Source organism: Crocodylus porosus, unplaced genomic scaffold (genome assembly GCF_001723895.1).
Source record: "Crocodylus porosus isolate Cpor-Errol unplaced genomic scaffold, CroPor_comp1, whole genome shotgun sequence".
In the NCBI taxonomy this organism is placed as follows: domain Eukaryota; kingdom Metazoa; phylum Chordata; order Crocodylia; family Crocodylidae; genus Crocodylus; species Crocodylus porosus.
Genome location: NW_017728886.1, coordinates 8,317,996 through 8,332,669, shown reverse-complemented (window position 1 = coordinate 8,332,669; position 14,674 = coordinate 8,317,996). Strand labels below are relative to the sequence as shown.

General features: G+C 43.1%; 1 protein-coding gene across 1 annotated transcript in view; it reads right to left on the bottom strand.

The window, feature by feature from the left end:
* DLEC1 (deleted in lung and esophageal cancer 1) overlaps positions 1 to 14,674 on the bottom strand; it is a gene marked incomplete at its 5' end in the record, with an annotated part of 59,711 nt that overhangs the window by 10,528 nt on the left and 34,509 nt on the right. Inside the window, 9 exons of the mRNA XM_019549415.1 lie at positions 139 to 261; positions 2,187 to 2,330; positions 3,358 to 3,572; positions 5,563 to 5,633; positions 6,326 to 6,429; positions 8,323 to 8,474; positions 9,494 to 9,561; positions 10,116 to 10,304; positions 12,528 to 12,658. Of these exons, the coding sequence (XP_019404960.1) occupies positions 139 to 261; positions 2,187 to 2,330; positions 3,358 to 3,572; positions 5,563 to 5,633; positions 6,326 to 6,429; positions 8,323 to 8,474; positions 9,494 to 9,561; positions 10,116 to 10,304; positions 12,528 to 12,658 (1,197 nt within the window). The remainder of the gene's footprint in view (positions 1 to 138; positions 262 to 2,186; positions 2,331 to 3,357; positions 3,573 to 5,562; positions 5,634 to 6,325; positions 6,430 to 8,322; positions 8,475 to 9,493; positions 9,562 to 10,115; positions 10,305 to 12,527; positions 12,659 to 14,674) is intronic.

The window sequence follows — 14,674 nt, the reverse complement described above, 5'->3', positions numbered from 1 at the left end:
ACTCATCACCTGCCCCTCTGGACATGAGTACTAAGTAATATGTGCAGTGTTACACACTAGTTGTATTCAGAGCAGAGAGGGAGCTTAAACAGCAGTATTTTTTTCTTATCTACAAACATAGCCCTGGTGAGAACATACCTTCTGGTCCAGACTCATAAAGCCCAACGCATACCCCTGGCACTCCATTTTGTTAATGCTCTGTGGCAGGATGAGTGGATTGAAAGCAACATGGATGGAGGTGCTGCCACCTCCTGGGATCACCTGGAAGCAGAGCAATAGAAAGACGTTATTTAGCACAAGCACATGACCTATTCGGCATCATGGAAACGCTGTCAGGGCTATGCACCTGGGAGTAACATGAAGCCCTGCACTTCAAGCACAGAGAAAGAGCTCTACAGACTGGCCCTTGGCCAAATCTGCACCAAAATGACAGTGTGTCATTAAACCACTGTGAGAATTTCAGTGCAGGTCTATGTGTATGGGCAATCCCAACAGTAGCCTTGGAGATTGATTTCTAAATCTCCACATACTAACCCCAAGGCCCCTGGCACACATTACACTTCAGTTATTACCCAGCTACATGTTAATCCAGTTCATGGCGCGATAAAAAAAGGAATAAGCCACAAAGTTATTAACCAAACTAATACATGTAATAACTTATGGCTGGTTCCCATCGTGCCATAGATTGAAAGTGTGGCCAGGCTGATTGGGGCTCCTAGTCTCCAGTGGCCCATTGGAGTCAAAAGCTACAATGTGCCCCTGAGGCTGGGAGCCACGACCAGCTGCTACTCCCAGCCACACTGGAGCCCTCGACTCAGATATCCCCCCTGGGCTGGGAGCCGTAACAGATCAGGGCTCCCAGTCTTGGAGCACAGCTTGAGTCAAGGGCTCCACTGTGCCCCTGTGGCTGGGAGCCTCATCAGCTGTTGGGGCTCCCAGTCGTGGGACCTGGCTACTTGCTGGTGCAGAGGTAGCTCAGGGTCCGGAGCCCATGCTCCCCCCGCACCAGCAGCACTGCACGATGGGATCTGATGCTTGATCCCACAGTTACATCTTCTGCTGGGCATGTGTGGCACGCCCAGCTCTTAGCTATCTGTGGTTGTCACCCTGCCTCTTCCTAAATTAACAGCTCTTAGTCTCTGGGCACAGAATTAATTTTCTGAGGCTGTACTAGTTTGACTTACAAACATTTTAAAGTTTAACCCATATTTGCAGTCACATCCGTGCCTATTTACAAACAGTGTTCACAATCAACTGTATATGCCAACTTGGACAATTGTAAATTCTTAAGAGATTCAAGTTTCCACAGTCTGAGATTTAACCTTTTTTTTTTTTTTTAAAGAATCCTTTAAAAATTCTCTTTAGATAAGTCTAACCTTTATTGAATCCCTTGAGCAAAGAAAATCCCTACAACTGGAAGCTGAAAATTGACACGTTATTAAACTATTGCAAGATTTATGACGTGTTTATTTTAACACCCATTAACACTCATTTTTTTCTTACTGATGCTAATACTCCTAACGATTATTATTTCCAGTGCAGTTTCCATGTCATTTTTCTGTCACACTTGCAAATATATTTTTATTCCAGACACTGTGGCCCATATCAGATCAGTTAGTTCTGAGGCACTATGGATTTTCCAGTGTTTATATAGGATGAATTGCCTATATAAACGCCTGTCAGTGGCCTATGAGATAGCAGCCTTTGTCCAAAGGGCTGCCTTATAGCTCAACCAACTACACAAGACAGATCTTCACTAAGCTAAGAACCTGCTCCCAGCTCTTGGGGGCCTGGATAACCTACAGGTAATGTCCCTTTCCTCTGTCTTCCTTAGGGTAGTGGGAGAAGAGCTCTCCTCTTTTTCTTAAAAGCTTGAAGTTTCCTTTCCAACTGCTTTGCTCTTGTTTAGGTATCTAGGTTGTAGCTGTATTGGTCTAGAGGAGAAAGGAATCAGGACGCGCAGTAGAAATGATATCTTTTATTAGACCAATAAGATTTTTGCAAAAGCTTGCAATTAAATTTTTTTTTTTTTGCATAAATCTTGTTGGTCTAGTAAAATATATAATCTCTACTAGGAGTCCTGATTCCTTTTTGCTCTTGTTTAGTGCTCTTTGCACCACTTCAAAGTCTTCTCCTGCCCCCTAGAGGTGTCTGTTTGCAAGCAGCAACTTGCAAGCCTGGCTTACAATTTGTCTAGGAGTTACACAGAATGGGTGGTCTGAGGGAACCCCTTCATGAGCTTGAATGATCACAGAGATGATTTTCTTTGTAGCAGTTGCTTGACTGCAGTCTTCAGAATCACTCCTTCCTCCATCTTCTACATAGGATGCCTATAGGCACAAAAAGGGTTAGACACAGACATGTTAAAGACCGAGTAGGGCTGTGAGACCTGTACAACGAACTATTTATTCATTACCAGCAAAAACAGGTAGTACTGTTTGGCCCTACTTTCCTGTGTAAACTTTGTTCATTGACTCCTGGGGATGAACTCCTGGACAGATAAGCTATTTGGCCCATAGGTGGAAGGTTCTCTCTCTGACCATATAAAGTGGCAATCTGGCCCTACAGCTTTCTACATTAATGTTTTAAGCACTGCTTACCTCCTGGGTGACAAGAAAAAGAATGTAACTGCGATACTTTTGCTTTAAAGCTTTCAGTTTGTTGGTAAGCTGTAGCTCGAGCCTTTCAAAGAACTAAACTGTAAAAAGACAACACTATCTATAAAATATGCTAAAGCTATAATAGCAGTTCCAGTATTACAGTAAAGGACAGAAACAGCAAACACCGCTGTCTGGACAGGGTACGTTCTAGGTCCAATTCTGTTCTCCAACAGCATAACTGGGCAGAAGTTAGCCTTACAAATCTCTCATGAAGACAGCTGGTGTAAACAATACTGAGGTCCCCCCGCCTCAATATTGCTCTGAGGTTTTGAGAATTTGCATTTTTAAAATGTGTCAGTCTTTTACTGGAAAAAACCAAGTGTTCCAGCCAGCACCACTCATAATTTTAAGCCTAAAAGCTACTATCTGTTCAGGCTTCTAGAAACTATGATCCAGTTTTCTTTGACTTATACAGCTTTGTGACCTCTCTGTTAGATATATTCAAGGATGACAGGTTGGAGTCTGTCTTAAATGGCTGACAACAGTTACTTCATCCAGAAGAGAATATGAACACAAATGGCAATATTTAGATTAGTTTGCATGGGAAATGAAAATCTCTGATAAGGACCTTGCCTCAAGAGCAGATAAATATGACAGTACAATGTACTACGTTTTTATTTCTACTGTAGGTTTTGTCACCGAGAACCCATTCCTCTATGCTGGCAGTAACAAAGAAAATAGTCCAGCAGCAACTTACGTCTGTGAGCTGGGAAGTTGGAGAAATGGTGTCTGTGGTGTCATGGACTGCACTGTCGTTAAATACACCCTTGGTCTCTGAGGTGCTAGTACTTGACTCCACTTCGTTCCCATCTATGTCCTTCAGAGGAAAAGGAGTGCCATAAAACACCAACAGGTCCACTAGCTTCTCAGAATCTGGTTCTTGATTGTAAGTTTCCCAGTCCATGCGAATGTCTGAGTTAACCAGGAGAAAGGACTATTAACTGCAGCTATGCAAAAGACTTGGAGCTTTGTTATTCCTCGAGAAAAAAAATGAAAATAGATAACAGGCTACCTATTAGAAGTCTATATCAGAGCAGTCTAAAGCTACTCTTACTCTGGAGACAAGCCAAGTGACACACCAAGGCACCTGCAAGCAGAGATGTCTTTAAACCATCTTTGCTTTACAGACTTTTACAAGCACAGCGTAGCCACCCCGATTCTCAACCATTTTTTTTAGTATGTGAAGTGTTAATCTTGAGTGCTTTATTAAAGTAAATGTTCAGTGGCCTTGGAGACATAAAGTTATCTGACCTCTGCCCTGAACAAATTACAACTTGAGGAATGAGACAAAGTTTGGACACAAGCACACAGCTAGATGGTGCCGATTTACAAGGGTTTTTTTATTTCTAATAGTGGGATGATGGTAGCATTTTGTTGACATGGGTTAAGGCCTTGAGGGTTTCACAATGTATTTCAAAGATGGTCCAGAGATCCTAATCCCACCTGTCTGCGTTCTGAGGAAGGCCAGCATGGACAGGAAAGGGCTCCAGACCTAACTGGGTGAATAGCCACCTCAAGGTGGATACCTGGAATAAGCAGAAAGCCTACGAGAAAGGGACAAAAGGGCACAGGTTGATCTGTCTTGGAGGTCAAAAAGCATAAAATGAGAATTGCCAAAAGTTAAGCTGTGTTAAACCTTGCAAAGCAAAGCAACATCTAACGGTTACTGGCCATATGACTAAGAGAACAATGATGTTGACCCATGAAGCAAAGTCAGGATGGATAATACAAATAAGGTTATGCCACATTTGAGATGAAAGCAACACTTGAGGGGTTTAATGCACTCAGGTCACAGAGGTACCAGGCAGTCTCTCTCTCAGACTTCTGGACACACTGAAACATAAAAATGCAGTTGTGACAGCAAGGGTTTTTAATGTATCTGTTAAGTTGAGGTTGGTACCATATGGCGAGAGAACAGCAAACACAGTATCTGTATTTAAGAAGGGGAATGAAGGCAGTGATCTGAGCAACTATAACCCTGTTATTTCATCCTCAATGGCATGCAAGGCTTTTTAGAACAGGGTCTGAAGGAAAGAATTAGCAAAGCCACAGAGGTATACACGGGATATAGGATAAAATACAACAAACAGGTTTACTAAAGGTAGATTGGAAAAACTAATCTGGCAGCTTGTTTTGACAAGGTAACAGACTATTTTTTGGCCACGGGAAATACAGCAAGAAGAGCTATATAGCAGTGTTGGCACAAAAACAAATGGGTATAAACTGGCTGGAAACTAGAAGAAACTTTTCTTCTATCAGATGACAGGGGGCCTAGAACAGATTTCTAATCAGAGCAGTGAGATCAAAAGCCTAACTCCTTTTCAGATGGATCTCTGTCAGTCTGAGAGACAAAAGAGGTGGTAGCTGTGTTAGTCCGGTGTCAGGCAGAAGTTAAGGCAGGGGCAACCTTAGAGACTATCTGTTTCAGAGAACTAACTTGAGAAAACTTGTCAGGTTGTGAAGGGGGACTGTGCCACACAGTGCTTGGGATAGAACAGGATTCGCTCGAGGCCCCAGGCATCCCTTGCCGTCGTGTGTTTCTATGAAGAGACAATAAAACAGCAAGATCCCTGGTGCACTGGGACAGGATGTTTAGCTGTTTCCCACTAAAGAACAGGATGTGCCATATGTAGTAGACTAATGCATATGGAGGTTTCAGAGACCAATGAATATTCCCACACAACTAGAGGCCTGGCAATGTTGGCCACTGCTCTGCATTAGGTAAAATACAAAATAGCTGAGATTTTCTCCTGCTGTTCCTTTGCTGCCTTCAAAACAACCCTCTCCCTCGCCCCAATTAAGAAACCTAAAGTTAATCATATCATCGGTTAGTGGTTGTGCTTTAATCACTGTAGGGATTGAAGGGATAGCGTATTTGTCTGTACCATGACATTCACCTTACCAAAGGGTGTAGGATTATTAAGCCTGATGCAACGGGAGACCATGTCCCCTCCAGAGACGTGAGTGCCGAACCTGGAAAACAAGGATAAGTCACCTTTCTTTTTACATGTGCAGAAAACACTCAGTCCTGAGAGCCTTTTTTTGTTAATGACTTGAAATGTACCATCTTATATTTACTAGTTGGCATCTTTTTATACTGGCAATCAGGTAATCTGAGGCCAGTATTGGAAATACAAAGTTCCCTTGTACACCTGAATTGTACTCCATTGTCTGCTTTCTCCATGTTTTGATAATGGCCTCAGATTTTTCTTTGTGTGCACAAACCCGTAGCTCATGACAGCGGGTGGCCACAGAAATTAATGGCAGCATTTCGTGGAAGTATCACCAGCTGCCCGGGGGGAAGAGGGACAGTCTCCCCCATTGGTGCTACCATTCCAGGGATTTAGCTTGGCGCTAAAATCAGTGAAGTCTGGAGCGAGTAGAGTTTAATCAACATTAAACACTGGAAAACCAGTCTACAATGGCTGGTGGCACAGTTCAAATGAAGGGCTGAGGACAGTCTGTATGTGGAAGCAGGGCATTTTTGTCATGTTAGGACAAATATAACCCTGTGGTCTGGTTTTTGGTTGCAAAGCAGAGTACAGCATGTGGTGTACTTCAGCAAACATCAGTGAGCTTTCCCAGCCTTCTCACTGTACCGTGACTGATAACAATTGATGCTGTACCCACTGGCACGCTTCTCCAACCGTGTGTAGGGGCAATACCTTATTACTGGCATTTTAGCTTGAGGTCCTGTCATCTGCAAGAAGATTGGGCAGCCTTTCACAGTCATTTGCATAGGAATTAACATAGGCTTCAGGTCTCCCACCTAAAAAAGTGCATTTTGCAATTAGAAACAAGTGTTACCTTGGCAAGTGGATTACAGAATAGGAACAAAGGGCTGGCTCTGGGTCACTGACTCCAGCTCCCCACAACTGCAGGTAACCAAGTCATTAGACATTAGGTCCACCAGGATCCACAAGACCATTCCAGTCCTTCAGGCAGACCACAACACGCTCCCCGGCACTTCATAGCAAATTTAAGACTTTTAGCATGAAAGATCAAGAACCTCAAATACTCCACTGCACCACAGGGAGAGAACAAGGATGCTGCCAGTGCCTTAGGCCCATGCTATTACAGGGAGTTTGTCTGGAGACATATGCCCGGATGAACCTGGAAAGGAAACCAGGTCCCACATTAGAGAGGAAATCAAATAACTAGCCAGGTAGCCAGAAAGGCATCTCTGTACAAATAGAGCAACTGGCATACTATATAAGCTGTCCAATCTCTAGCTGAGGCCAATATCTGACGCTTCAGAGGAAGGGAGGGAGGGAAAAAAATCCTTCCCAGCTTCTACACGTAACCATAAAATGCCCTGAAATCTGAGATTAATAGTGACAGGTTGCAATCTATATGGACTATGCTGGTAATTCAAGGCAGAAGAGATGGACAGAGTAAGGAATCTGATCCAGTGTCTTTACAACCACCGAAACCACTCTCCTCACTTGGGGTGTAAAATGTAGGGTGTAGAAATGCAGCATATTCTCAAAAAGACAAGTTCCTTGCAAGGACCCTGAGCTATGACAACTTGACAACACCTGTGGCAACAGCTGTTCCAATGCTCAGCGTTCCCCTACTGCCACAAAACTACATCTCACCTAGACACAAACTGCTCTAACTTTGGTCTCTGCTGCCGGATCCTACCGTACTTCTCAGCACGGTCAAGAAGTCCCAGCTCTGCAGACACCACCCTGACATGCATGTACCCCCACAGATGGCAGCGATATCTCCTTTAACTTCATGGGGACACTGAACAAATCAAACAGATGAAAACTTGTATCACAATTCCCAGCTCCATGATCTCCCCAGTGTTAGCCACCTGTGTCTGTTTGGAAAACCATTCTGTCCATTCCTCTGGTGATCAGATTAGAAAAATCTTTTAATTTCCATGCTAAATTCATTTCATGGTTAGTTACATGCACTTGATCTCGTACCAATATTATCTTCTTACTTAAACAGTTTTTCTCCTTCCCTAGTACTTACTCCTTGGCATATTTATAAAGGTTATCACATCCCCTCTGTCAGGCTAAACCAGCTAAGTTCTTTTAATAACCTCTCATAAGACGGGTTCTCCATTCCCTTAATCTTTCTAATAGTTTTTCTCTGCACTTCTTCCAGTTTATATTCATCTATTTTGACTACAGGTGACTGAACCATACATAGCATTCTGAAGGGCCTCTTTCCAATGTCTTTCACAAGGGTACTGATACTTCACTGTCTGTAATGAAAATACAACATTTGACACATCCAAGAATTGAGCTGTATTGCAGTGGTGGATTTTGGTCAGCCCATAATTCAGAACCGTCTCTTTTCCCCCCTCCTTTAACTAATGAGCTTCCAGAGTCCATAAGAGCTTGACTTTTTACATTTCATTCCATTTTTATTGGAATGAAATTTAACAAGTCGTGTTGTCCAGTTTTACTGTCATGTTCTCCCGTATTACTTTAGTTCAAGACATTATGATATTCTTCCTATATCATAACCCCCATCAGCAACAACTTCCAGTTTTATGTCATCCACAGGTTTCCCTGGCACACACCATCTAGGAAAAACTACTCTGGATTGCCACTGGAATCCTAACTACCTGAAAGATAAGTTAACAAAAAGGAATTCAGGTGCCCAACCTGTAACTGTGTTGATCAGAACTGCAAACCCCACCTACCACACAGATGAGGTCATCGTGGTACTCTCCCCACATGTTGTTGTAGGCTGTTATTTCTATAATTAGTCTCTGGAAGGCTTTCATTGTTCCTGTGGAAGGCTGGACATGGAAAGCAGCTCCTCTCCCATGAGACAGCAATGCTGCTACTAATGCTGAAAGAGGACAGAAAGCTGTAGTTTGGAAGCTTTTGAGGAAACAAAATAAACTTTGTCCTTCAAAGAAAGTACAAGGCCAGATGCTGCTATCTGGCATAACTGCATTCACTTCAATGGAGCAATACCCATTTACACTGAGGCTCTAACCCATACAGCCAAACTGCACACACTTCCAAGCTGTTGTCATGTTATGTCGCACTTAAGAAAAATCATTTCAGGGGCCACCTGCCTCCCAATTTCCTGATCCTGCATTTTCCCAGGCAGTAATGTAATGCTTGAAAATGCAAATTAATAAAATAAAAATAAACTCACTGCAGTAGGATGCATGGGCATTTTTACATGTGTTTTGGGATGCAGACCACATGGAACTGCATCACAGGGTGCCTTCTGAGAACTGCTGGTGCTAAATTATATATTAATTTGCCATGGGACAGAAAGCAGAACCTTACTTCAGGAGCAGTCTCACTAGCTCTGTGTGAACAAAAGTGCTCTTCTAGGTGAACGGGGGTCAGAGTCTGGTCCTGTGTATTGATACAGCACTTTGCACAAGGGAGACCTGATCCTTCCCAACTGGGTTACTGGGAGATACTGCAATATAAACAAGGTGCAACGCAGCAAAGGCAGCTCTCACTGTCAGTACATCCAACACTACTCAAAGCAAAGCAACAGCCTGAGATCGAAGTTAAGCCACAGTCTGCCCTAATCTTTTGAATTCTAGACCTGATCTAAATGACTGGCTTGGCAGCTCGGGAGCTTGATGTCCTTTATCAGTAAAACAGAACCCCATAGACAAGCCTTGTGCTGCCTGTCCCAGGCTGTTCACCAGCGTCTTGGTCCCATCCTGAACAGATAAGTGCAAAGGATGAAAGGTGTCATTACTGGCACATTCAGCCCTTTTCCCTTGCACGGGACTGCTGAATGTGCCAGTTGTGATGTCATCACCACATTTCATCCTTGGAGTTTGCCATCTAGGACTGGACTGACTGAGCTAGAAAGGAAAAATAGCTTTTCCATACCTGATTGTGCTCTGTTGGCCACATGCCTTGTAATCTGGGCTGTCCTCTTCACTAGGCATGTGGTGGATCTTGAGAAAGGAAAAAAGTCTCCATGATAATCCTGTACCACTAACATTATAGCTAGGTCTACCAGACTGCCAGTTGTTACAGCTCCAAGACAGACTTCCTGGCAACACCTGCAAGATGGCTTTTAAAAGTAACATCTTTAAAAATAAAATAATTTAAACCCAAAGTCCCATGTTCTGTGTGCCAGACCCTAAGCTGGCACAGAGCAGCATAGCTCCAAAGTCTATCGTGCTTTGTTATTTCACCCACTTAAACCTGGCTGCATATGTTTCCTGCAGACCTCAGGCAGACAGTACATCAGTTCTCAAGCGAAACATCAGGAAACGCGTTTCAGAAATACAAGGGCATTGCAAGGTGCTAAGTGCTGTTGATTCAAGAGTAAGCACTCTTCTCCCTGAGCTGGCACAGGATTTAAAAATGGATGGATGATTATGCTCTAACTCCAGTATACCACCACTGACTTCAACAGAATTGCTCCAGATTTACATCAGTGTGAATGAGAGGGAAAAAAAATAGATTTAGCCTTTGATTCATTAGCAAGAAGGGCAACACTCACAGGCTGCTTCCTTGTTCCTCTGGCTTAGGCAGACAGCTTTTGAAATAATCAGCCTCCACACGGAAAGGAGCTTCAATCCCACTATGACTGGTAATCATTAGCTGACGCTTCACTATGCCTTGGAATGGAACTTCGGATCCGAAGTCCAGTAGAAGATCTTGAGAACTCTGCAGCATTTGTTTCTCATCACTGTAGATAGAAATGACATGAAATATTAAATTAGAACTCTCATTTATTCACATCTTGCAACCTCTGGGCTGTCAACTGTGCATCTTAGTGCCCGCACCGTCCCAGCCTCTGGTTAATTCATGAAAGCATATGAAGGCCTTCAGTACAGGGACTGAGAGGGAGAACAGGCAGGGAGAAATATTTATGAGCTCCAGTGAGTGTTAATCATTCCCAAAGGACTAGGTTGTCCCTGTGAATGGTTTAGCCTAGCTGGGGGGAGAAGCACAAGCGGAGTCCTTCCTCCTAATACTATACTTGTTGTATTAAGATCCTGGGCTTGGGTTTGATTCAAGTGCAATTTCTGCCCTCTGGATTTTTCCTTCTCCTAATGGGGAGGGAAATAGGCCTTTTTGCAAGCACGGTGCAAGTGGGGGAAATAATACGGACCCTTTCAAGGTCTATGTGCCCCTGAACCCTCTCTTAGTCTGCGGAGAAGTAAATTCAACTTTTCCACGGCAGCTATTGCAGGAACAGAAACCTCAAGAGAAAAGCTTGCCTGGAAGTTTCATTTCCTAGATGCTAGTGCAAACTCAGGCTACACAATGCATCCTTGTTCAGTTAATCTGGATGCCCCGGCCACAGAAAGTGAGCTGCTATTTACTTTCATACAGCAGGAATGTGGAAACCTCATTTCTTCTCATTATTTGGATCTTTTAAGGCAGAGATGCAATCGGTCCATAATCCAGCTTCCCATCTCCATCTATCATGGCTACCAATTGACTCAGGGTATTATGTCTTCCATTCTACATCCTCTGTTCATAACGGATGTTTCTCAAAACCTTGCAATGGAAATGTAAATTAAGGAACTTAAAGTCTTCCATGTTGCCATCAATAACTGGCAACTAACAAGCTCCCTACTTTTGCTTTTGCTGTGATAATCAGCCATGTTGCACTCAGCAGCTGCTAAGTGACAAAGGTTGGATTGACCGGGAATTATGGTCCCCAAAGAACTGATCCAATGTTCTCTCTCAGACTAGTCACCATTTTTCTACAGACTAGTGCCTGAGAGGCTTGGCTCAGCAAAGCTTCCACAACAGGTGGACAAATACAATGTGCTGTCCTCCGTTTGTGTGCTTGGTGTCATTTTCTGTGTATGAGTGCTCTGTCGAAGTGCTGTCTGCGCTGCTGCTGCTGCTATAGGCAGTCTGTGTTCTCTTGAAGACCTTGATGTTATAGGAAGAATGATCACAGGCTAAATTCAGGGGCGAAAGTTCTGCCAGAGTTATTACCTACAAAGCACTTACTCACTAACAGGCACGGAAAATGGTTACAAGGTGTCAGCCCAATGCGTAGGGCACAACCCCAGCCCAATACAAAGTTCTGAGGATTTCCAGTTGCCCTCTTATGCACTGATCAAAATAACTTTGTTCCTATCAGGCATTTACATAATAAAAGTCAACATCTCCACCAGACTGACTAATCCTTGAATATTTTGTCATTATCTTCTGCAATCTGGCCCATCTGGCCCCATCCTTATCAACCAACCTTAATACTTAACCTTGTCAGAGCTTTATCAGGGATCTGAATGGCCTAAACTCCCGTAACTTATAGGCATATTTCAGTCTGTGTAACTCACGTGAGACATGCTTTGGTCAATGCTTTAGCAGAGCCTTTAGGATCACAGGGAAGTAGGGCTGGAAGGGACTTCACAAAGTAGGATCATCCCTGACTAAACCATCCCAGCAAAGCATCTGTTTAACCTGTTACTGACCTGTAACCTGTCTCGCCTCCCAGGTCTATAATCATTTTCATTGTTCTGTGCTGGACTCATGCCAAACTGTCCACATACTTCTTGAAGTGCAGAGCCCAAAACTGGACATAGTACTCCAGGTGAGGCCTCATCAGTGCTGAACAGATCAAAAGAATCCCTTCCCTTGATTTGCAAGTGACACTGCTGCTAATACAACCCAGTTTTGGCTGTTGGCATTGTTTGCAACAAGAGCACACTTGGCTCATATTCTTGTCTACTGTAGTTCCCCAGGTCCTTCTTTGCAGTACTGCATCCTAAACAGTCATTCCCTCTTTAGGCGAGTTGTGCACTGATCAATGCTTGTTTTGAGTAGTATTCCAATGAGGACTAACATAGTGTACCCATTAAAAGTGTTCAAACAAAAAGGGTTAGGGAGGATTATATAAGCCTTCATTTACCTGGTTTGAGTGGTGATTGTATATGCCCTCACTTACCTGATAACTTCACTGTCATAGGGTACTGAGTATGTGACATGCAGTCCCTTTACTCGTCCAGAAATGGCCAGAAAAAGAGGATCCTTCATGTCTTCTATGCTACAGCAGAGGATAAGGTCCTTCAGCTCACCCTAATAAGGGCCAGATTATACAGTCTTGTAAGTGGAGTTAAGGATACAGAAAAAACATGGTCTCATCAAAAACCATATCAATAAGACACGTTTACATCTGACTGAATTAAAAACAGAATCACAGTAGAACTGGGAAGTCTTTCGCGTTCTTTTATCTTACCCAAACGCTACATCCAGCTTGCCTTGTAGGAGGTACAAAAAGAAAAGTGTGCTGCTGTTACATGCTATTGTCAGATAGTAAACCTAAAAATATACCATAAGGGAAGTTTGCCACTTCTACTTGAAAGGAAACTCTTTTCAGTGGTAAATTGCCTACAGAAACCAAACCCAGTTGCCTGACCTCATATTAATTCAGTCTTTCCTCCTGTAATTTTCAGCAGGTAAGGAGCAGTTGGAATGAGATAAGGAAGTGGGAAGTTAACATAAGGAATGTGATAGATCATAAAGAAAATTAAGAACATGTTTTAAGAGCAAATGTAAAAAATCATGTCAAGTCAGAGATCCTTAGCCCATTTTTTCTTATATCCGTTGATAATTTCTGGTCAGGTAAACACCTCAAATATGGAGGAAAATTTACTTGGGCTGCTGCATCACCTTAATTCCTCCTAATCTGAATTCAGTACTAGACTGCCTCCTCTGGAAGCTCTCCGTTTTCTCTTCCTTGCTTTAAGCCTTATGCACACTTCAGTTAGCAAAACTTACCATTACTTCTCATACAGCACACAGATTTGGATGTGCTGAAGTTCTTAAGAATATAAGGACAATAAATGAAGACCAGGTGGCTTTCTAAAAGAGATGCTTTAGTTTGGCCTCAAGTCACTGGCTTTGATGCAGGAACTGCAGGGTGATGTTTGTGATGGAAGTCAAGAAGAACCATTTTGGTCTTAAATTCCATGAATCTCTATATCCTGCATAAATTATAAACTTGAACAGCAGAAGCCTCTTTATTTCGGAGCTGATAAATCCTGTGGCATCTCTCATAGTCCTGCTTCAATTGCAAAGTGCTGACCACAGCAACTCCTTTTTAACGCAAGCTTTCAATTATGCTAATACGTTCTGTGAGCTAAGTTACATCCGTAAAATCAAAGCACTGCTGTAAAACAGATGCCAACCCTCTAACTTACAGCTGGCACAATGACAGAAGGGAGGATGTGTATGTTATGAAAGAAGCACTAAATATCTTGTATTAAGAAACAGGCATAATAAAAAGCAAACAAAGAAGGCTGGGAAGCAAAGACATAAAACAGCGCTGATTTAAAGTGTGTATAATTCAAACCATATCATCTACTGCCTTCAATCATGGTAATCTGTAAGGCATATTTGAAATACAGTTTCAGAAAATTGCATGCAAAGCTGTGTTGTGCTAGGCAACACAATGTTTATGTATCTGTTTTACTGATTTATTTATTAGATTTCCATGACATCCTCTCGGGAGAAGGCTCAGGGTAGCTTACAATAACTAACATTATGAAAATTATGAATAGAGATAAAATATTAAAAGAAAATAGTATGTGCTAAACAACAAATTCCCCAGACAATGCCCCAAAATGTAACTCCTGCTAAAAGCCAGCCCCCCCAAAATGGTCTTCTAATGTTTCCTGAAGATGCCCAGGCTTGGGCTCTGTGAATGGAGTGGCCCTAACCACTACCAAATGGAGGCTGTAAGGAAGTACAGCCTTCAGGGGCCGGGGCCCTGTTGCTGGTAGGCAGCGGTCTGTAGGTTACCTGGCTGGAGAACTAGAAGGCCAGCTGTTACTGATGAATAATAAGTGAGGGGGGGTTGAAAGCTCTGCCAGCAGAGTGCAAGTTTCATAGACATCAGGGCTGGAAGGGACCTTGGGAGATCATCGAGTCCAGCCCCCTGCCCAAAGGGCAGGAAGTCAGCTGGGGTCATAGGATTTACCAATTTACTCCTGAAGGTGTCCAATTTACTCTTGAAGCTGTTCAATGTAGGTGCTTGAACCACCTCCGCTGGCAGACTGTTCCAGACCTTGGGGGCTCGGACAGTAAAGAAAT